Source organism: Gossypium arboreum, chromosome 7, assembly GCF_025698485.1.
Source record: "Gossypium arboreum isolate Shixiya-1 chromosome 7, ASM2569848v2, whole genome shotgun sequence".
Lineage (NCBI taxonomy): Eukaryota > Viridiplantae > Streptophyta > Magnoliopsida > Malvales > Malvaceae > Gossypium > Gossypium arboreum.
In genome coordinates this window covers 95,859,273-95,882,534 of record NC_069076.1, presented here as the reverse complement: position 1 = coordinate 95,882,534, position 23,262 = coordinate 95,859,273, and the positions used below count along the sequence as shown (strand labels likewise).

Genomic DNA, 23,262 nt, shown 5'->3' with positions numbered 1-23,262 from the left:
ATTAAAAATGAGTTAGCAATTTTAATTACATGCAAAACACTATTTTTTATGTGAAAGAGCATAATTTACAAGATAAAAACAAAAAAAACTACCTAATAATTTCTACTCAATTTCATACCTAAACAAATATATCTATTCAATTTCATACCTTTTCAATAATTCATTATCATTTCAATATTTTTATTCTAAATTTCAATACATTATTTTGGATTTAATTTTTTTCAAAATAAAAATACTACAATTTAAGATAAAATACTAAAATAATATTAAATTATTGAAAAATAAATTAATAACAATGTATGTTAGTTTCATACAATTTTCCTCTTAAATATGTACTAACTCAGCTCTCAGCTTCACAAGCCCAAAACTCCAAGGGAATCTCTGCTATCCACTACTTGTCGCCGTCTCATTGGACCACCCTCTCTTTCTCCCTTACTCTCTTTGATACTTTTTTTGTTTGTTTTTTTGGTGTAATCTTTGATACCCTTTTTATAAAAAAACCAGCCCTCTAGCTGTTCAGAGTTTAGTCTTCACTCCCTAGAATAATTTTCTCTTTCTCACTTCCACCAACGAAAAAGTCGTCGATCGGTACGTCACTCTTGGTCGTCGTTTTATTGATAATTTTGGATTTTATTTCTTTAATTTGAGATCTATAGGGTTTTAATTTTTAAACGTTTCCCGATTTTGTTCTTAGATTTTTTATTAATGCAATGAATGGTTTTGTAGCTTCTTCTTTTTTCTTTTTGTTTTAATTTTATAGGTTTAGAATCAATCTGTTTAGGATTTGAGCTCTTCATTGCGTGATTTTCCTAATTAGGGTTTCTTTTCTTCTTTGGTGTTCTGTTTGGTTCCTTGAAATTGGGGAAAAAAGAAATAGGAAATTTTGTTCCCAAGCTGTAGAGTAGAAAGTTCAGCTAACCAAAAATAACAGTTTGGATACTGAGGAACTGTTGGAAATTGGAATGGAGGATAGGAGCTAGTGCTGATGATTCATCTTACTCACAATTTGGATCTTTTTTTTTTGGATTATTAATTAAATGTAGGTTATATCTTTTGGTAGTAAGATTGGATCTAGAAGTTGGAAAATTTTGAAGAACCGAAGAGCTAAAAATTGGGGGGGGGGGTTATGTTTAGGATTGAGGAATGAGAATATCTCGAATGATTGTTCTAGATGTGGATGCTCTTGTTTAGACCCATGATTTGGTTAGAAATGCTTGTATTAAAAAAAAAGAGAGTAAATCTTGCTCTGTTCTCAGGATCACGTATTAGATTGATATTGTAAAGATGTCTTCAACTGAATCATCACGAGAGGAAAATGTTTACATGGCCAAGCTGGCTGAGCAGGCTGAACGCTATGAGGAAATGGTGGAGTTCATGGAGAAAGTTGCAAAAACTGTTGATGTTGAGGAGTTGACTGTTGAGGAACGGAACCTTCTCTCAGTGGCTTACAAAAATGTGATTGGGGCAAGGAGGGCGTCTTGGAGGATCATCTCTTCCATTGAGCAGAAGGAAGAGAGCAGAGGAAATGAGGATCATGTTGCACAACTAAAGGAGTATAGGGGTAAGATTGAAGCTGAGCTTAGCAAGATCTGTGATGGGATTTTGAGCCTTCTTGAATCTCACCTCATTCCTTTGGCCTCATCTGCTGAGTCGAAGGTGTTCTACCTTAAGATGAAGGGTGATTATCACAGGTATCTTGCTGAGTTTAAGACTGGTGCTGAGAGGAAGGAAGCTGCCGAGAGCACTTTGTTGGCTTACAAGTCTGCTCAGGTGGGTCAATTGCTGATGCAGTCTTGTCAGTATGAGTTATTTTCTCTATAATTCCTTAAGCATTTCTTTCACTGGAAAGATTAAGATCAAAATTTCTAAGCCGTTTTATTTTTGATTTTTGTGATGGCAGGATATTGCTCTTGCTGAGCTTGCTCCTACTCACCCAATTAGGCTGGGGCTTGCTCTCAACTTCTCTGTTTTCTACTATGAAATCCTCAACTCACCTGATCGTGCCTGCAATCTTGCAAAACAGGTGTTTATTTTCTACTGCTTTGCTATCAATATCTTTTCTTTTTATTTATTTGTCATTGATGTAGAACAGTTAAAAGAAGTAAACTCGTCTGGCTTTTAATTTCTTGGCGTGGTTCATCTGTTTCAGAGGGCATAGTAAATTGTTTTAATCTAATTCTACCCCAACTGGATTTAATTGTGATGGCAACTCCTTGTATCGAATAAACTAGTTGCAAGTTTGAGGAGCCATTTTGTTAACACCTAAAAACTACTGTGCGAATCTGGTTTGTACTAATGGTACGGACATTGAACTTAGGACAAAAGAGTTAAATTGATTACTCTAAATAAACTCATTTTGCTTATGAAGTCTAATTATTACATTAAGTTTTCCATTTTCTAGTGTAGAGCAAGTCTGAACAGAAATGTTATTGCTTTTATCCATAAGAAGTCTGGTAATGTTGTAAATTGATGTCCATTTTACTGGGATTTGTTAATTTAATTCTATGTATTAAGGCATGACAATTAGATTGTTCTTATGCGAATTTCCACAAATGTCTTCTCGAGGGCATGAATTGACTGTCTAACGGTTGCTTGCAAACTAAAATGGCATGTTTTTCGTTTGGCAGGCTTTTGATGAGGCTATTTCTGAGTTGGATACTTTGGGTGAGGAATCTTACAAAGATAGTACATTGATCATGCAACTTCTCCGGGACAACCTGACCCTTTGGACATCTGACATCACGGTATCCCCCCCCCCCCCCCAAATAAGTTTGTGTGTGCACACGATCATGAAATTTTCATGCGACATGGATATGAAAAATGTCTAAAGCTATATTCCTGAGTGAACTTAGTTGCTTTCATGGACATGACTACAGTTCTCTACCATGTTCTCTAAACTTCCTGGCATGACATCTCATAGCTTAATGTCAGGACTAATATTTCAAAGTTTTCAGTTAATCTCCGAGATTATCAGTGCTTCTTTACCTATATCAAGAATGTTTCTTCACAGCATACATGCCAAACACATTTCACCTCAGCAGAGTAGTTTCAGAACTAATATTCTGATGTTATTGTTGTTAACCTGGGGCTTCGTATTATCTCATGGCTCATGTTAATTATTTCATTGATCAACACTGGATGTTCCTTTTTACCTGATGATGGATTTTTTTGAAGTTCCTTATTCAGATGATTTATTGTCTTGTTCCTTGGTTTTAGGATGAGGCTGGAGATGAGATCAAGGAAGCTTCAAAGCACGAGTCAGGCGAGGGACAGCAGTGATAAGTTAATAAAAATTGTTCTCTGTACCTTATATTTGCAGGTTTACAATACATAGATGCAATGTTAGTTGTTGTAGAGGGTTTTGGTTTTGTTTTCAATGCATTCACCAGCACTTGGAATCGAAATGATCCTCTGAAATTATATGGGTTGTATTATTGAACGAGAAGAATTCGGTTTGGGTTGGTTTGGTTTTCACGTGCTAGTGCTAAAATAGTGCGTTTGCCAGTCTCATTTTTTTCTTTGAATGTTGGTTCATTGCTGTTGTAAACCACCTTATCCATGTTTCTGCCATTTGCTTAGTGAATTTTAATCGTCCGGATGTTGGAAAGAGCAATTTAAAAATTAACGCCGATATGAGTAATATAATTTTTTTTTTACCAACGGAGAACATTTCATTAAATTAAAATAAGGTACGATACATCGTCAGCCCGTAAGCATCATATTTCAGTAGAGCCTACAAGTTGGGGGTTCCCCACAAAAGAACAAAAGATTGCTATTGCAAAAGGTTCGGTTAAGAAATATGGTTCTAGTGTTACAATGGAAGTCTCAAAATTCTTCAAAACTGAGTTATTTTGTGGTATTTATAATAATAAACTCTATTTGAAAAATATTTATGCTTTGTACGTGACGGATTTGAACTGATTTTGGCTTTCAATCAAACTATGTTTTTTTCTATTCTTGTATTACGAATTGTGTTCAATATGAAAGTAACTCTCTCAATAGAAATCAGGATCTTCTATTTAAAGGGAGAGAAGAATTTTGGCTGAACAAGTCATTGTAAAATAATATTATTTAAATAGAAAACACACTCCTACTCTAATTGGAATAGGAGTGGGCGGCACACATTGGTTAATAATATTAAGGTTGTCACCCCTCTCTTGTGAATTAGGAGAGTTAAGGCCCCTCATATATTGAGTCTAATTATACGTGAATCCTAAACTTTTGACTTGACATGTTATAATTTAATTCAATCTAATTCTTGTTTTCTATTCTCAAAATAAATATTATATATTCAATTAATCTAATTATTAAAGTACAACTTTTCAGTAAACAAATATGAGGAAATATAATTAATTTCCTTATTCAACAAATCCATAATGACAAAGTAATTCAATTTCATTTTCAAACTTTAATTATTTAATTATAATTCAATAAACCTTAAATAATAATTCAAAAATCTTAAATTAATTCTCAAGTCATTTTTATACTTAGCAAGAGACATTTATTTGTGAATGCAGCTCATTTCTCTAACTTCATCATTTTCATTCATTTCTATCCATTTGGTTCTAAATGCAATTCATTTATGGTTTCAATGAGCTAGCGGAGGAATTGATTGAACATATATGATTAGGGCTCAAATAATTTATAATTAAATTTCAGCTTTTCCCTTATTAATTATAAACTTATTTAGTCACGAAGTCATTCCACTATAATATCGTGACTGAGCTCTCTCTAATTACATACAATTACGAAAGTTACTTAATAAGTGTTTGTTCAATGACCTTGTCATAAGTGTGTTACCCTCATATGATATACTTAATCTCTTTGGGATAAATTTGTTCTCCCAATATTAATTTATTTTATCTCATGGTAGCCATTATATCTTTCTTCATTAAAGTCAATTACTATAAAATAGCAATTAAATCATTTATCACAAAGACAAAAGACCCATAACCATGTTTACTTCTCATCTATCATGTAACGTTAATGAGAGGATATAGTTCACTCTTTAGTTGCGCTATGAATTCAACTATTGTGAATGGTGCTACATACTGTAGAAATCGTATACCTAACGCAACAGCTTTCGATTCCTTATCTATTTGAACTCACACATTTACTTGCATCAAAGTATACGAGTCATGCATACATAGGTCATTATCCACTCAAGATTAAGGTATGCCACACTATGAACGTCACAAATGAATAAATCTATAAACAAGTCTAAGATATATTCTACTTAGGTCATGTCCGATGTATTATCAATCCAGTCAGTCACATTTATGTCTCTATCTTCTGGGAATCTTCTGCACCAATGTTCAAGACAAAGTATCTCATCAATTAGACTTGACAAACGACACATTAGTCTTTTAATCGGTTTGCTTATTTTCGGTTAGACTAAGGACATGTTTATATTATTGTTAATATTGTGCACAACAAATGAGGATAATAAGGAGGAGATCACAGTGGTGCAATAAAGGCCAGTTCACCTAAAGAGGTTGAGAGCCCGATTAAAGATAAGAGGATAGGCTGATCAAGAAGACAAATGCTTAGAATAACTTTAGAATATTGGAAAATTGATCCTTTGTTTATTGTTCTCCAGGGTATTTATAGGAGGGATCTTTTTGTTTGTTGGTATGACGCGTTAGGATATACATTTAGTACCGTTAAATGCCTAATGAATAATCATGGGCACATATCATGAAACTCTATCAATACGAGGGAGTTAAGCCTAAACAAACTCCCTATTGTTTTACAAGTGTGTTCACATTAAAAGAGTATTCACACTTAGATATTAGCATATGGCTTCCGCTAGGTAGGGTAGATGTTATTACTTATAGTCGCTGAGGTCATATGCCCTGTCGAGATATTATTCCAAGAGGAGTCAACGTGGAGGCCAAAGGTCTATCCAGTGCTAACACATGTTCGTGTGTTGAAAGGATATAACAATAGCCCCCTTAAATCACACAAAAGGTTCTAAAGTGGTCTTCTGTGAGATATTTTCTGAAGTTTGATGAAGATTTGTCCTATCTGAAACGATAAATGAGTGTCAGATGTTTAGAATAATTGTCATAAATACGACACTTTTGGGGGAAGAGTGGCTATGATAATGAGCATTTAGCATTGTGCAGGTGGCCAAATGTTATTAGTCATTATCTTCATAAACTCTAAATTATATAGGTTTTTCCTAGTAGTTTATGACACAATTTTACTTAAAATTAATGTTAATTTCAAGTATTTGATAGTTAAAAGGGTGAATTTTGTTCATATTAAGATAAGGGGCATGATTTAATAAAGAATGTAATTCTATGGTATTTTGCATTAAAGATGTGCATAATTTAATTATTTTATGTGACATATTACCTTTGATTTAATTTTTGTAGTTGGACTAAGGAATTATGAATCTTTTGTTTGTTAAAACCACATGGACATGAGCCTATTTTCACTCTACATAGACTGCAACATCAAGTAAATTTGGGTCACAAAGAAATTAATTTTATCCAATTTATTTTGGTATAACTAAAGAACAAGTTTGGCAAGCAGTTGGGTCAATAAACCGTCCAAGTAGGGGGGAGTAAAGCCCAATTCAGCAATGGCATCTGAGCAATTCAAGATTGGCTTTTGGGATATTTATTTGGAGGTTCTTACACTTGCAAAACATTCAGAAATCGACCCTTAACAATTACTCTTGAAACCGTCCACCACCTTGCTTGATTCAAGCATGACTTCATGCATGAATCAATAAACCAACAACCACTCCCTTCCACAATGTATGGCCAGCCAAGCATGAGAGCATATCATGGGATTCAAAATGCTATTTATAGCAAACCTACTAGCCATCCCTCTAGTATAAATAAACCTTTTCATTCCAATATTCTATCATCCTTCAATCATTATCCATTTCATCCTTTAACACACATTCATCAATCCTCTCATTTCTCTCTAACTTTCATTCTTTTCCACCCATCCCATTTCTTTATTTAGCTAAGTAATTCCTAAAGTAAAAATTTTCTCTTCGCCAGTCACCATGAGGAGCAGTTTATGGAAGAGTAGTTGTGAGAATTGGAGGAAGCTTCCATTGTAACACCCTAGACCCGGCCTAGACGTCCAGCCCAAGCTTAAAAAGTCACATGCAAAAATCAAGTGCTATGCAAGACACCATAAACCAAACCGTGATTTACATAAAGTTCAACCCAAATAGTGGTTAAGTATACAGTCTGCAACAGTTACTTTACTATAGTTTAACAAGGCTCCTACAGAAATAATATATAAGAAATTAATAGTTCGACCGAGCTCCTGCGGCACCGACCCGTCCAAGTCTGCGAACCACTTGAAATCTAAGTAATACCAAAGTGAGTTGTGAATTCAGTGCATAAATTAAATATTCAATTAACAATCATTATAGCGTACTCTCAAATTTGAAGGTTCCATTCAATACAAGAGTAAATTTAGTCCAGACTCAGAGCAAACCAATTACATGTGTACATATATGTAATTTCAATTCATACACGATACCAATCAAATTTAGATGTAATAATCATATTTCTGCCCGCTACACACCGTCTTTGGCCACCCCAACACACCATTAAGGACATTCAATGCCCAACCAAAATTACATACCGCAAAGTGTTCATTGACATTTTACAGAAACGCAGCTTAGCTGCTAATTTAGTATGCGACAAGCGCCAGAATCAGATGTATACTCCTGGTGGCATAGCCACGATTTTAGAACAGATTTCTTCCTCCACGTTATCTCAACCATGCCAATGTAGGACATAAGTACCAGTATCATGTATTCATTCATTCCAAATCATTTCATAATCAATAAAATAGCTCAATAACAGAATAAGCGTTATAGTGTACCTATAACTAAGTTATTCACAGATCAATCTTAGAGTATCAGATAGTTCTAGCATCATCAATATCCATCATTTATACATTAAAGAAGCCAGTATCAGTGTTAGGTAACATTTTCACCCTCGAAAATAGGTTTCGGGCCCTAATCACATACCACATAACCTGGTCACATGCCCATGTGTCTTGCCTGTCTGGTTCTAAAGCATAAACAGTGAGTTACACGGCCTAAACACACGCCCGTGTCCTTGCCCGTGTGGCTCACATGGCTTGGGTATACACCCGTGTCCCTGCCTGTGTGGCTTTATAACCAAACAGTGAGTTACACGGCCTGGACACACACCCGTGTGGTCTCATTCCATAAATAATAAGTTACACAGCCTGGGCACACGCCAGTGTCCCTGGCTCGTGTGAGCCCTGTACTAAAATGGCCACACACGACTTGCCACACGCCCGTGTGGCTTAGACAGCCACCATTTTCAGTGACAGAAACTTGCAAAACTAAAGTTTCTGATACGCACCTAGAAAGATTTCGAAGTGACAACAACCCTAAAGATCTTTGAAGCCTAAAACAAGCATTCAGTAACACAATTTAGCCAATTAATCAAAAAAAATTCCCGATTACTCACTTAATACCTACATCAAAAGTTTCGACATGAAACCTTCAAATATCCCAAACTTATCAAAACTTTAGCAACAATCACAGAAATTGCCTTGTTGTTATTCCTTGTTGTTAATAGCCCTACTTGCTAAGTAAATACACACTCGTTTAGAAAAGATTCTCGAAACTCACAAAAATCCTCCATTCTTAATACCACTAGCCTATGCGGAGGTGAAAACCTCACGAAGGCATAGTTTCTCACTGCCACTTAAGAGGTGCGACCATAACGGTCATGCAAGATGATGCGAGAGGATATAAAAAGTTCAAAACAAAAATAATGGAAACCATAAAACCCATGAAATGCAATGAAAGGCTTGTATGTTAAAACCAAAATTTTAAATTTTCGACAAAAGGACAAAAAAATAATCAATTTTACGGCTTAACTCTCTTATTGGTCCTCAGTGAAGCCGCCAAGCTGTCGAAACCATTTTTATTTAGAAAAATGGGGGTCGACTTTAAAACGAAAATGGAGTCGCCACTAATCTTTTTTGTTTAGGTGTGATTGGGTCACCTTGTGATCATTTTAATAAAGCATTTTGGTTTATTAAAACAATATTTTTGGTCTATGAAAAGCTGGAAAACGGATTCGAGAGTCGGTTACGCGCGAAGAAGGATTAACACCCTCGCAACGCCCAAAATTGGTACCGTATTGATCAATTAACATCCTAATGTTGAAAATTTAAAAAAAAAATTAAAATACAATTCCTTTAAAAACGTTTAGATAACTTGAACTGGATGTCGAGATTCTCTCGTTCAGAAGGAATAAAATATTACATCCAGCACGATTGGATACAATATTTCGAACCTCGACACAAGATCATCTCGTAATTTCCAAAACTCATGCATTTGGAATTTCAAAAGGATATTTAGTTATTCGGCCAAACGATAAGTCGCAACCCAGCACGATTGGGCACGATTTATCGAATTTTCAAATACGAAATATTACCTCATTTTAATTTTTTTAAAAACACGGATGACATTTCCAAGGGATATTCCGTATTTTAGTCGAACGAAAGATCACAACCCAGCACGATTAGGCACGATCCCTCAAACTTCCAAACACGAAATATTGCCTCAAGTTAAAAGGGTTCGAATTATCAACGATACAAGCTGAGTCAAAATATACTTGTGTGGGTTTGCGTGGAGAAGAAATGAAACCACTAATGTTGGCTACATAGATTGGAGTTTAAATCTCAATGATAGCAGGAGATAAAGACATAATCACGAACATGCATAATATTACATGGCAAGAGTTATAGACAAATAAATCATCATCATATGAAAACAAAGTATATGCAATGGCAACATATCTTATGCAAAGACTAATATTAACACAAAAAAAAAAATCAATGAATCACAAGGCAATTTTAAGAAAAGTATCAAGCAAATCAACACAAATGTTTTAAAATAGAGAAGAATTAATAATGTGGGAAATGGAAAATGTAAAATCACCGATATGCGATCAATAGACTTCATGTAAGAATTTCAAAAACAAATAATATATGAAGGAAAATTTGAAACAAATACTAGAAAATGCATGATATACGAAATATAGATCCATCTAGATAAATAATACACATATCATGAAATACTTATTACAAATGTATGTACAGAAATAATAATATAAAAGACGTTTGAAATAATCAATAATTCAACAAAAAAACTTTAAAAGACCCAAAACTATATATATAGATTTAAAAAGAAATGTATTATTATAAATAAATTTGAAAGAAAATACATAGAATAATATAAATTATCCATATATACAAAAAAATATAATATACCACAATTCAAAATTTACGATATAGGAAATATTTACATATGTAGAAGTGTAATAAATATATATATATATAAAACAATAAAATGATATATACCTAAAATACGAATGGCTTAATATAAATAAGATATACAAAATAATAATAACATATTTAAAGAATGTTCATAAAAGAGAAAAATAAAATATATAATAAAACGGAATGAAAATATAGAAAAGAAAATAACAACAAGAAAAAATTAAAATAAGGTGAAATCAATTAATAAAATGTTAAAATAATATGAAAAGGAGAAAAAAGAATGAATGAATTAAAAAGAATATAAAAACATGAATTTTAAAAGAACTCAATGGAAATAAAAACAAAATTAAGGGGATAATTTGTAAACAAATAGAATTCCTAAAGCGTAGACAAGGACTAGAATGAAATGCGCCCAAATGAATAGGGATTTAAAATACAAATATTCTAACTCACAAAAGGCAGTATTTAAATGAGGAGCAGATTGAAACGATGCGCAAATCCTTTGAAATAAAAACCGTTATTCAATCGTTGTTTTTTTTGTATTCGTATTCAGTATCTCCTCTCCTTTTCTCCAAAAAACTATCCTCCAAAAGGCTAGTGCCTAGGCCCTCCGTTCGAGACCAACAAAGGCCCGCCGACGGTGCGAGCACGGTGCGACTCCGGTGAGCTTTTCCCTTTCTCCCTTATATTTTGTATTGGTATTGTAAACCCAAATGAAAACGAAAAAACATAGTAAATAGCAAAAAATCACCTTTGAAGTATATTTTTGATTGCTTTTGTAATGACCCAAAATTCACAGGCATCGGAAAAGTACATTAATAGGCCTCCGTCTTAGTAAATCGAGTTCGAAATAATTACTAGAAATATTTATGAGTTTAGCGATGTGTTTAATTAGGTTTAAATTAGGTGAATTTAGCTTAATTAAGAATAATTAGGAAAAATGACTAAATTGAATAAAGGATGAAAGTTAAATTGTAGATTAAAAGAAAATGAAGAGGACCAAAATGGCAATTATGCCATTTGTCCTAAGTGAGGCGGCATAAACATAAAAATCTGAGATTTTTATGTGTTAAAATATTATTATTAAAAGTAAAGTAAATAAAAAGGAAATAAAGGAAAGAAACAAAAGAATAAAAAGAAGGAAGGAAACAGAATAGCAGGAAACGAAACAGAGAAGAAACAGGGGAGAAAGAAAGAAAGAAAAGAAAAAGGGAAAATAGGGTTTTAAAGGTTCCAAGTTAATTTGGTAAGTCAATTTAGCCCATTTTCTTATGATTTTTGAGTTTTTGGAATCCTAGAGATAAATAGTACTTGTTTTAAGTAGAAATTTTGAAAGTCATTAGATTTCTAAGTTTGGTTCATGTTGAATAAAATGATGGAATTGGGGTTTATTTGATAGAAATTTTGATTGGAATTGAATAAAGGATTGAATCGTAAACTAAGCTATAAGTTTTGAGTTTTAGGATTAAATGGAAATAAATTCGAAATTATAAAAATATGCTGGAAATTTAATAGTTAAGTATGAGTTTGGACAAAATTTGAATAGAAATAAAGTATGAATTAAGATAGAAAAGTAAGTGAATTTAGTTAGGATTAAATTGAAATTAAAGTAAATCAACATTTTGTACTAAGACTATTTTGGACAGCAGCAGTAGTCTAAGTTTGAAAAATCACCAAAATTGTAGAAATTAAATTATAGGATGAATAAAATATGGAATTAAATCTTATTGAGTCTAGTTTCTTATAGAAGAAACGATATAAGCAATTGAATTTTAAATTAAGAGATATAATGAATTTTGTGAGACAAGGTCAGAATAAATTCGGGTTCCCCTGTTCTGACTTTGGAAAATCACAAAAAATTTAAGAAAACTAATTAGAGGCTTAAAGTTATATTTTTAGAATCCTTAATGAGTCTATTTTCAGGATAAATCAACGGGAATATTATCCGAGTTCTATACTGTGATATAAGTAATTTTTAGTGAAGAATGGTCGGAACTATTTGACAGTAGAATAGGGGCAATTTTAAAGAATAAACTATACTTATTGACTAAACCAAAAATTCTAAAAATTTTATGGTAAGAAGATATGTGAGTCTAGTTTCAGGGAAAATTAGTGGATCTTAATTTGGAGTTTCCTAGCTCAAGATATAAATGATTTAGTAACAATGACTCAAGTAGACAGCTTTGAATGAACATATAAGTAAATAGTGGAATTATGTGTATAAAAATGGTTAAATTTGCATGTTTAGGCTCATGGATTAAATTGAATTGTGTTATATTGATGATTATAAATTATTATTATTTTCGTAGTTAACAAAGAACCCAAGACATCGGCGCACAAAGGAAAGGAGAAAGCTATCGAGGATTAAAACGAGAAATTCACGATTTGTATTACTATAATTCAAATTATTTTTTATTAAATGTTTTATATCAATTCTATATTTAATAAGTGAATTATAAGGTAAGTATTGATATTTGAGTTGAATGAGAATTGAATTGGATGGTGAATGTGTATGTATAATTGAATTGTAAATTTATTTGAATGTGAAAATTTTAATTGAAAAGTAATCTTGGAATGGAAATGAAAGTGAATTGAGAATTGAAATACCCTATTAACTAGTCGGGCTAAGTCGGATATAATTGGCATGCCATAGGATCTGGAAGTGTACGGAATTTGCGGCTTTTCTTGATCGTGCACTTTATGTGTCGATTTCAGCACCTCGTGTGTCGTATCGTGCACCTCGTGTGTCGATCGTGCACCTCATGTGTCGTTTTAGGCACTTTATGTGTCGTATACTGATCAGGTACTATGTACCGTTTTAGGCACAATATGCCGTACTGGTGTGTTGGGTTGGAATCTGTGTATCCGTCAAAGTCCGGATTTGTTAATAGGGTGATTATATTATTGAAATATTGAAAGAAATGAAAAAGTTGAATAGTGGATTGAAATTGAGATTGAAAATGAAAGGCATGAACTTAATGTTCATGTAGTGATTGAAATTGTTACATGTAATATGTGATGGAAACTGAAGAATAGATAAAAAATTGTATCGTTATTATTAATTAATGAAAGTTTAAGAATGAATTGATATTAGTGAAATTAGATAGTTACATGTTTGGTAATTAAAATTCTTTATTGCTATAATAATTTGAATTATGGTAATACCACTGAGTACGGAATACTCAGCGTGTGGTTGTTTCCGTGCGCAGGTTAATAGGAGTCTAGTACCCCGGTCCAGCATCTGAACGATCCCGACTCCAACAAATTTTGGGTGATGTTTTCTTTCTTAATTGAAAGTGGCATGTACTAGGTGTTGTATAAATTATACAGATATACTTGTAAAGTTGGTTATAAGAATGGTATACCATATTTTGTTATTCGTTTGATAAAATAGTAAATATTATATTATATAATTTGGTATAAGTTGGAATGAAAAAATGAATGAAGTTATTAGTTAATTTGGATTAATATTATGAATGTTTAGTTATTAAATGACTATGTTAATGAATTGGTTATGATTTAGATATATTTAGGTTTAAATTATTTTTGATTGTGCCATTGGTTTTGGATTAGTTGGTTTTTGGTTTGAATTTGCAGGGGGTTTTATGTAAAAATTAAGAAGAAATGCTGTCGAAATTTTTGTAAAAAAAAATAAAAATAAAAAAAAAATCTCTGAATACTCGAACAAGTCCCGTTCCATTCCACTTTAATACTTGTGTTGGGCTTCGAAAGTCTATTATAGGGACATAATTCTTCAATTATACTATGAATGTTATAATAATTGTAAAATATCCATAAGTTGTCTGATATATCCGGTAATGCCTCAGTAGCCACATTAAATGACGGTTTGGAGTTAGGGGGTGTTACAGCTTTCTATTGATCTTTGTATGTATTTTGTATACAATCTCTCTAAAAAAAAGGAAAAAAAAAAGACCTCCCTTTACAATCAAAAATTTGAAGGCTTTATAGCCAAATACAAACAGTTACTTGCTCTTCTCTTGCTTCAAGTTGCAGGTCGTGTAGACGTGGGGGAGAACCGACGTGGGCGTGCAACACGCGAATTGGGCGCGAACGTGGAACAGGTGCAGAGGCCATGGGGCGTGCGGCGGCTGAAAGTAGCCTAGGTTGTCCATGTTTTCTGATTTGGGCTATTGGGCCTGTGTAATCGGGCCTATATTTTGGGTCGGTATTTTTGGTCGGGCAAAATTCGGGTCTTACATTAATAATTTACAAAACGAAGAAAAATTCGCGGAGATGCTCGCAATGACAGTTACTTACCAACAGCCTTCTGACCAGTGATTAACAACAGAACTTCCATTAATCCTCACCACTTCCGGTTAACAACAAAAAAAATAAAAACGAAAATAAGAAGAACAAAAATAAAATGGAAAGGGGGAAGAAGAAACTATCGTTAAAATTAATTCCCTAACTTCCAAACAAATTTCTAACATATAACAAATATTTTCCTAACGCATACGATGGATTCGAACTCAGAACCAGACAAAATATAGACAGATGTTTAACCAGTGAACCAGCAAGCTCATTCTTGTCACAGTTTCACACTGAATCGAACTTTAGCAAGTAACGCGTACTTTTGGGTTGATTTCAAAACTAAAAAAACTTTTAGTGATGCGACTCAAACTCCAGACCTTAAACTCAATCGCAGAACACAGAACCACAGATACAGAAATTAATTACTCTAGAATCTCACAATTAAATTATGTGATCAAATGCATTAGAATTAGTTGCTTAATCTGATCCAGGTGGTGGCTAATAGACACAATAATTGAAAAGTGCATGCTTAATTTATATTTGAACCAGAATAAATTAAGGTTTGTAATAACTTAACTGAGCTCTATTACCTTGCATAGGTTTTAGGTTTATATGATTACATTGTTTCAAACCGACCCAGTCTCTATTACTTCACATAAGCTCTAAGAAACCCTTAGTTAAATATGATCAATAATTTGCATGTTTTATAAGTAAAAAGAATCCCGAAATGACTTAATATTAGTTTCAAGCTTATGAAAGATCGAATTGCCATTGAAATTTTCTCCGGAACATTATTAACGAGAACGAACTATGCCAATTGATGCGATTATTCTAGCCTATTCATGTTATCGTTGTTGAAATCTTGTGAGTAAATCCACCTCATTCATTTTAATTATTCATCAAATTTAGATTAATTTGCATTAGGGATCACTTTGCATCTTAGATAATTACTTAACATCGACCAATCAAATTTATTGTGTTTTTCTTACTAAATTGTTAATATTAATTTTTCAAAATATTGATTAACATATACAGCCCATGTGGAGACGATAACTCTTATACTTATTAATTGATAACGACTACAGTCCCTGTGGAGACGATAACTTTTATACTTATTAATTGATAACGACTGTATACACTTGTACAAAACCACATGTTGCAGTCTCGAAACCTAAAACCATGAGTTTACGAAGTATTGAGAAGTCTATAAATTTAGCTTCTGTTTTGCTACCTGAGATTCTTGTTCAGTTGTTGCAATTTGGTACTTTCTTTTATTCGTTGTTTTCGTAATTTCACTAGGAAAATGGTTAGACTTATAAGAGAGGGGGAAAAACTAGTAGGTCTTCATCGTAAAGAGGCAAAAGTAGGTTTTCTATTGTCGACAATAGAGCAACGACGACAATTAATAGGTTTTCTACTGTCGACAATAGAGCAACGACGATAATTAATAGGTTTTCTACTGTCGACAATAGAGTAACAACAACAATTAATAGGGCGGCCACGATCAATTCTAGGAGACCTCCGACAACCAAGAGCTGAAAGGGGCAAATCCCAAAACATTTAAGGGATTTTAACGAACCAATGGCAGTCAACAAATGTAAGTGTACTACAATGGAACAAGAAATACAAAGGGTGCCAAAATGTACAGTCTCCTCAGAAAACATCCTATGTATGAGTTTGTGCCAATTATTTATACAATTAAATTTATTAATGACATTTTAAAATAAAATAATTACTCACTAAATAACAATATACATTATAATAAATTTAAATTTATTAAAATAATTTTAATAGTATTAGAATAAAATTACTCAAAAACATGATACATTGTGTTTATAAAATTAGTACGTGTATAATTAGCAATATATAGATAACTGTGTTGACAATGTTTTTAATTATTAAAATAAAATTATTAAAATTTAAATTGTTTTGGAAAGGTAAAAAGCACTAATCACAATTAGAAACTTTGATACATAAGAACCAATAATCCCAATTCATAATATGATGGGAAAATGAGAAATTTTCTAAGAAATGAAGGTATTTCACAGCAAGGAACTCAATGCATAATGTCCAAAGCTTAACTAAACAAAACAAAAGTTCTCCCTCGTAGGCATTAAAGATTAAACACCATTTTTGGTCCATTACAAATTGCAACACTACCAAGCGGTTTAATCTAAAAGGCTACGTTACTCAATACTTAGGTGTTAGACACTAGTGTCAAATACAGACATTTCAAAAGGAAATAAAAAAAAAAAATAGATCAATCTACAACTAAAAAGTAACCCAGCTGAGTGTCGACTATAGACACTTCAAAAGGAAATGAAAAGAATAGATTAATCAACCAGAAAAGTCAGCTGCAAGAAAAGGGCGTGAAAATGGAAACTCTTTTTTTATCAAACCACTCCTGCCAGAGTAGACCCCGACTAACATCATTATGTAGTTGGAGCCTAACTTGAAAGATTTTTCATTACAATGACCTGGAAGCCATGTCCCGTAACATGCAGCATATTATTACCAGAATTTTTCAGACACAAAATGATTGGACTAAGCATGCTTCAAGTTTTCTCCAACAATAGCAGTTGGAAGTCTGTCTTTAACTTTTTGAATCTTAACCCTTTCTGTCCTGCAGAAGAGGAGAAAAGAAATAATGATTATGAAACTAACAATATACTTATTCAAAAACATAAACAACCTAAAAGTTGTCCATTTTACAAGTATGCAATTCAACCAATGGCAATTGGGCAATTGGATCGATGTAAACCAAGCACACCTACCACCAATAGGAGGAACTATTCCAAGTACACAATTGGAATTCCCTACTATTGATGGATGGAGGATCCCTTCATTTGGCTACATTGATGTAAACAATACTTTGAAAACCAATACACCAATAAGGCAAACAATGTAATCTTGATAGCTTTCCACATGTTGAGAGAGGAACTTCAGTATTAGCAAATGAAATTGGAAGACATATGATGAACTAATTAAAGTTACGCAATGACTCCCTTCATTTGGCTAGTTTGAAAAACAAGAATTATAAAGATCTATCAACAGCAATTTCAAGAAAAATTGGCATGGGCAAGTCACCATATTCAACAAGAACATGTAGGGTTATTCATGGCTAAACTAGGTGATTCCATTAAATTGAATGTTCAAATGCACAAACCCCCTAACTTAACCACAAATGGGCCCCACTAGCCTTTGAATAGAAGCAAGAAATGCTACATGTAAAAAATAATCAGAGAAACTTGGCAAGGTACAAAAGGCTTATGTTATGGCGAGGTACAAAGGCTATTATTGTAATAATAGCTAGAGCCATTTTCACCTATATTGGCAGGTACAACATAATTTGGGCAATATGAGCAAAATCTACCTATACACACTAGTACTACCAATACTGACCAAAATTTATAACAAAACAGAACAGTAAAATTTGCTGTTCCAGTTTACTACCAGAACAAGGCATTCCAATCAATACAGGCAATACTGATACAGAATTGATTCTCATAGTTTAAGACTCTAAGAAGAGAATGTGTTTGGTAAGACTATTTAGTTTGATATAATTTTTGTACTCTCTATTTAAAAAGAACTGTGGAATAATAAAAGGCAAGCAAACTTTCTAATAAAAACCTGAGAGATCTAAGTCTCTATGTAACAAGACCTAAAATTTCAATCTCGCTTTTGACACAATAAGCCATTCAAAATGTCATAAAAGAAAAGCAATTGATTTTGGCTTTCCCACAAAATCACCTGATGACACAAGTGCAAATTTACAGTTTAACAATTGCAATTTTACAACCACACTTTCTAATTTGATTCAGGAAAGGCCAAAAGTTGGAAAATCTCAAGGAATATTATTTTACAATTAACTTTTGACTCTTTATCAACAAGTATTTTCAAGGAATTGGCAAATGACAAAACCCCAAGTAAAGTTACCTTATAGAAGAGATGTATTTCTCTACATCTGGTTTCTGTTCAACATCATAGACAAACCATTTCTCACTAGGTGCAACTGGATCTAAGGTTCCAATATCTGTTCATTAAACATATGACTTAGAAACTTCCAAACTCATATGGTTGAAAACACATTAAAGTAATGCATTAAACCCTAACCTTGCAGCAATATATAGTTTTCACTGGTATACCCTCTCAATTTCCAGAAAGCACGACCACTAACATCCAATATAATAGGTGCTGTTCTAACAGCATCAGATCTCTGTCTCTCTGCAACAATTACAATGGAAAGTCAGCTGTTCAGACTTCAGAGACCAAAGTATATGCATGCCAAAACAAGTATTGAGAAGCAATTTAATGCAAGAATCACAAATGGAATAATCCAGGTTCACTTTTAATTACCAACATACCAGCTTCATATTATAGAAGCAAATAAATCACACATACAAACGTCAAGCATCTTCAACTTGAGCCCAAAAAAACTTGTCTTAATGCATGATACCAACTAGTTCAGCTTTGTAAAAGTGAAAGATGAAAATGACATTTCTATTTGTTTATAGCAGAAAATTCCAGTGCATGATTAGAATTTAGAATGCTATTATCTAATTGTTTCTGAGATTCCTTAGCTTTTCAAAAATGGTACTAGTGATTATTTGATATCCAAAAGCAACAGAAAAGGGAATGTGTTCATTATCCTTAATACACAATAAATATTCCCCATCTATCTCAGAACATGTTTGTGTTGGGTGGGAGAAGAGGATCGCATGGTCAATTTGCAACATAAATGAGTTTATGCACATTTTTCAAATAATTGCTTGAACTATAGAAATAATAAATTGAGAACATACTCCTTGGTAACATACGAATTGCCTGGCACACATCTTCATGCACTTGAATTACTTCTCTTTTTATTTGTCTAACAAGAACCTCATGCTCAGAAACTGACAGAGAAGCACCACTTTTTTCAATAATAGCTTTGGCAACCTCATCTTGCATTTTCTGCCTTAATTGTTTTTCCTGTAGTAAGTTAAAAAGTCAGTTTGCATGCGGATGCTAAGATCACTACCAATTTGAAAAAAGAGAGTAAAATTACACACATTACCTTATCCCTTGCAACAAGAATCTTTTCTTTTGCTTCCTTCTCACTATCAACAAACTCAGAATTTTGCTTGTCAATCCAATTCCTCAATGTTCTGAAAATTTACAGAAGAAATGAAAAGAAAAGAATCCTAATGTACAATAGATATTTATTAAAGTAATTTTTTTTTTAAAAAAAAAAAAAGAAGAGTTCTAATCTATAAATATCAGGCCTTGGCTTTCATCCCTATTACTTACATTGTGCAAAGGGCTTCATCACACAAAATGTTTAAGAGTTTAAGCTTTATAGAACTGTCTAGCACATTATATGCATCCACACCACCATCATAAATATCAGAAGAAACTTCTCTGAGTGCACATTGGGATTCAGAAACACATTGGCCAAGGGCTCTAAACCATGAACCATTGTCACTTGCTTTGAAGGGTGGAAATCTGAACAGCCAATACAGCATAAAATTATAATTCAATTTTAAGAAAGAAGGTAAAAATCAGCAGTTAGGGCATTTATTTATACTTCTTCCCCATATCTTTTTGTATTAGAGACAACAATTGTACATGGATTTGGACTACTGGAGAGTACTGTAATCGGCATCTCCCACGTCCACGTATTATTTCTCTAATTACAGATTCTGCTTGCCCTTTCTTCATATCAAGAACCTATGGCATACCAAACAAAAGAATAACCAAAAATAATTACTAAATTAAGTAATCTTGGGCAGATGAAACAAAAACAAACAATTGTTGACCAAGTACATTCAACCAAAAAAAACAATAAATACAATACGCTTAAGTAATCAGAATTCATGACTCAAAATCCAAATTACAGAAAGAAATTTCATCATAACAAGGTCTTTATAATCAAATAGTTCTATGTTATTCAACTATTGAAAAAGTTAGATTTAAGATGATGCATCTAGGGTTGAATGTTAGGTTTCTATCATAAATATATAAACCAAAAAAACATAACACCAAACTATCTTACATACCGCTCCAAAAGCTGCACAAAACTCTAGGAACTGCAATGCATGACCAATATCTTTGGGAGGTAAATCAATGCCAGCAACAGTTATTAAGCTGGAGCCCTCAGGCAGTTGAACGTCTAGGTCAAGTTTTTTGTCTCTGCAAGGCTTTATAACTGACTGGAGCTTGCCACTGCTGTTATCATTCTTGCAACCATTTGAACCACCAGAATCCCCACTTTTTACACCACACTTTCTCTTTTTAACTGGAGATACAGTGTTGGTTTCAATAACCTGCCTGTTAAGATTCTTTTCTGCAGCCACAGATTTTTGTTTTGACTTCAATTTTTTTCTAGACTCCTCGTCAGAAGTCACAGACTCCCTTTTCTTAGAGATATCCTCCAAAGCTTTAGCTCCATTTAAATCTCCTTTCTTGTTTTTTGCACATTTAACTTCTTGTCCTTTGCTGAGACCAGAATGATCACCAATTTGCACTTCTTTATTCAAGTTTTTGTCATCTGACAGACAATAATTTCCCTTCACTGTTTTCTTTGAAGATTCCTTCAAGGTTTTAGGCTTTTTTAGACCAGTTTTGTTCAAAGAAAGATCATGATCCCCATTACCATTACACAATTCCTTCAATTCCTCACGTTTCATCTTCTTAGATTTCTTTTCGTCAGGAAATAATGTCAGATTCTCAGAACCAACTTTGGAATCACAATCTCCATCAAAAGAATTTTCCTTCCCAAGCATCTTTGGTGAAGTGGCCATAAACTCCTGTAAACATCAGAGACAAATTCATCACCCAAAAACTGTGACAAACCAACAGCATATTACCATCAGGAAGAAAAATGAAACCAAACCTTTGCTTGCTTGTTTGACAAAACACCTGTATCTTTTATAAACTTTTCATATCCAAAATTTTCAGGTCCTTTAGCTTGAAGCAATTCTGAAACAGAAGAGAACCCAGTTTTCTTGGCCATGTGCACTAGTATGCCAGTAGGATTGTGACCCTTTTTCTTCCTAAAAAAATACAGTCCCAGTTAAGACTTGGTCAACAATCATCAACTACAATTGGGATATTCTTACAATCAGCAACTACGATTGTGATATTCTTACATGCAGCAACTACAATTGCAAATGTCTCTGCACTTGGGACATTTCCAATCAATTAACAATGCAACTTCTTCTGCCTTCTCTCCATATCTATCCAATATCAATCCAACAAAAATAAAACTTTGTAAGTTGACAGCCTTATCCAATTAAATAGTTCAAAAAGTAAAACGTTAGAATGAAGTAACAACCTGTTCAATAGACATTTATGACAGTACTTAATGGTACATTGCTTGTCCTTTTTCAAGTTCTTGCATGGAGCCAAGAAATCCATTGTTTTTTGCCGGCACTTCAGCATTTGATCCCAAGGCAAAAAAAGACGTCAGGGAAAAATAAATTTAAAAGCTAAAAGTAGAGAATTGTAAATTTAAAAAAGAAAATTCCAAACCAATTTTAATCTAACATTTCTATATAATTCAATCCCTCATTATACATGATTTATCAATCTATGTAAATATCTAACAAATATAAGTATATCGAAGTTTGACCCTCCAAACATCACCAGAAAACTTGAAAGAAATTAAGCACGCACACGTCCAAAACATACGATTCCAGGGCTCAACCACTCAAGTTCAAGTTACAAAAGCCGAATGACAAAAACAAGTCTGAATAATCAAATACCATATAAGAGGAAAAACCAGAAACATGAGTGTTTCCTAATCAGCTAAACAAAACCAAAAGCAGTATAAAACCAACATTTACCAGTGGATAAAATATCACTTAAACCAAAAACAAATAATTAAAAACAACTCCATGGAGTCAATTAGAAATGAAATATAAAAAGAAAAATAGAGGAAAAAAAACCTGGTGGCAAGTTTTTCCATTTTCAGAATCATAAATTCTTCGCCCGACGCGAATTCCATTTCCATTTGTTTGATTCGCCTCTTCAATTTGAGAAGCAGAAGTTGAAACAACAGCCATTTGCCTAGTTCTCTTTTCTTCTCTCAAATTCTCAACCAAATGAAGCCTTTTGGGGTATGTTTTATCGGACGTTTTCAACTTTAGAGTTGGTTTTCAGTTTCCCGCTTCCCTTGTAGTAGCGGGAAGCAGATTTGAGAGACCAAAGTATAAAATTTTCACTTAAAACAGGACGGAAATGGCCGGGAATCCAAATTTTTTAAGAGAGTTGGGCGCCAAATCGTCTTGCCCTTCTAGTAAGAGGTAAATAATAACCGTGCCCTACAAAGGAAATCCAATGGGCCAACTAAGATAACCTTCTCTTTATCGAGAAATTGTTTTTATATGGAGTTAAATTGTGTATTTTTATTATAGTAAGTATGTTATTTTATTATTTTAATTGTGTATTTTTATTATTTTAAAAAAAAATATGATATTTTGTCATTTTTAGGATCAAAATATAATTTTATCATTATTAATTTAAAATTTTAAAATTATAAACAAATCTATATAAAAAATTTCAGGATTGTAGCCCTTGTTAGCTTCTTGGATTTGTCATTGTTCTCTTCATACTAGACTAGTTTATTTTTTGTTAGTTTTTTATTTTAATATTATATATTCTGATTATATTGCTCTTTTTAACATAATATATAGAATTATTCAT

The 23,262-nt window shown here is 33.0% G+C and overlaps 2 protein-coding genes and 2 long non-coding RNA genes across 4 annotated transcripts; 3 read left to right on the top strand and 1 right to left on the bottom strand.

Annotated features, from left to right (window-relative positions):
- Positions 1–336: 336 nt before the first annotated feature.
- LOC108466060 (14-3-3-like protein A) lies at positions 337–3,621 on the top strand. The gene is made up of 5 exons (XM_053030701.1): positions 337–588; positions 1,257–1,770; positions 1,901–2,023; positions 2,628–2,744; positions 3,217–3,621. The coding sequence occupies exons 2-5, from the start codon at positions 1,285–1,287 to the stop codon at positions 3,277–3,279; spliced, it is 789 nt and encodes a 262-aa protein (XP_052886661.1). The 5' UTR covers positions 337–588; positions 1,257–1,284; the 3' UTR covers positions 3,280–3,621.
- Positions 3,622–11,415: 7,794 nt separating this feature from the next.
- Positions 11,416–12,868, top strand: LOC128295102 (uncharacterized). The gene is made up of 2 exons (XR_008285415.1): positions 11,416–11,551; positions 12,615–12,868. It is a non-coding gene; the product is annotated as an uncharacterized LOC128295102 (long non-coding RNA).
- Positions 12,869–13,068: 200 nt separating this feature from the next.
- Positions 13,069–13,763, top strand: LOC128295103 (uncharacterized). The gene is made up of 2 exons (XR_008285416.1): positions 13,069–13,108; positions 13,515–13,763. It is a non-coding gene; the product is annotated as an uncharacterized LOC128295103 (long non-coding RNA).
- A 2,896-nt stretch (positions 13,764–16,659) lies between these two features.
- LOC108460955 (uncharacterized) lies at positions 16,660–22,889 on the bottom strand. Its single transcript, XM_017760677.2, has 12 exons — positions 22,506–22,889; positions 21,893–21,990; positions 21,708–21,794; positions 21,452–21,611; positions 20,616–21,365; positions 20,144–20,286; positions 19,867–20,061; positions 19,634–19,724; positions 19,380–19,548; positions 18,691–18,801; positions 18,514–18,610; positions 16,660–17,200 (listed from the first exon to the last, which is right to left on the bottom strand). Exons 1-12 carry the CDS (start codon positions 22,620–22,622, stop codon positions 17,122–17,124), a joined length of 2,097 nt encoding a protein of 698 aa, XP_017616166.1. The 5' UTR covers positions 22,623–22,889; the 3' UTR covers positions 16,660–17,121.
- Between the last annotated feature and the right edge of the window lie 373 nt (positions 22,890–23,262).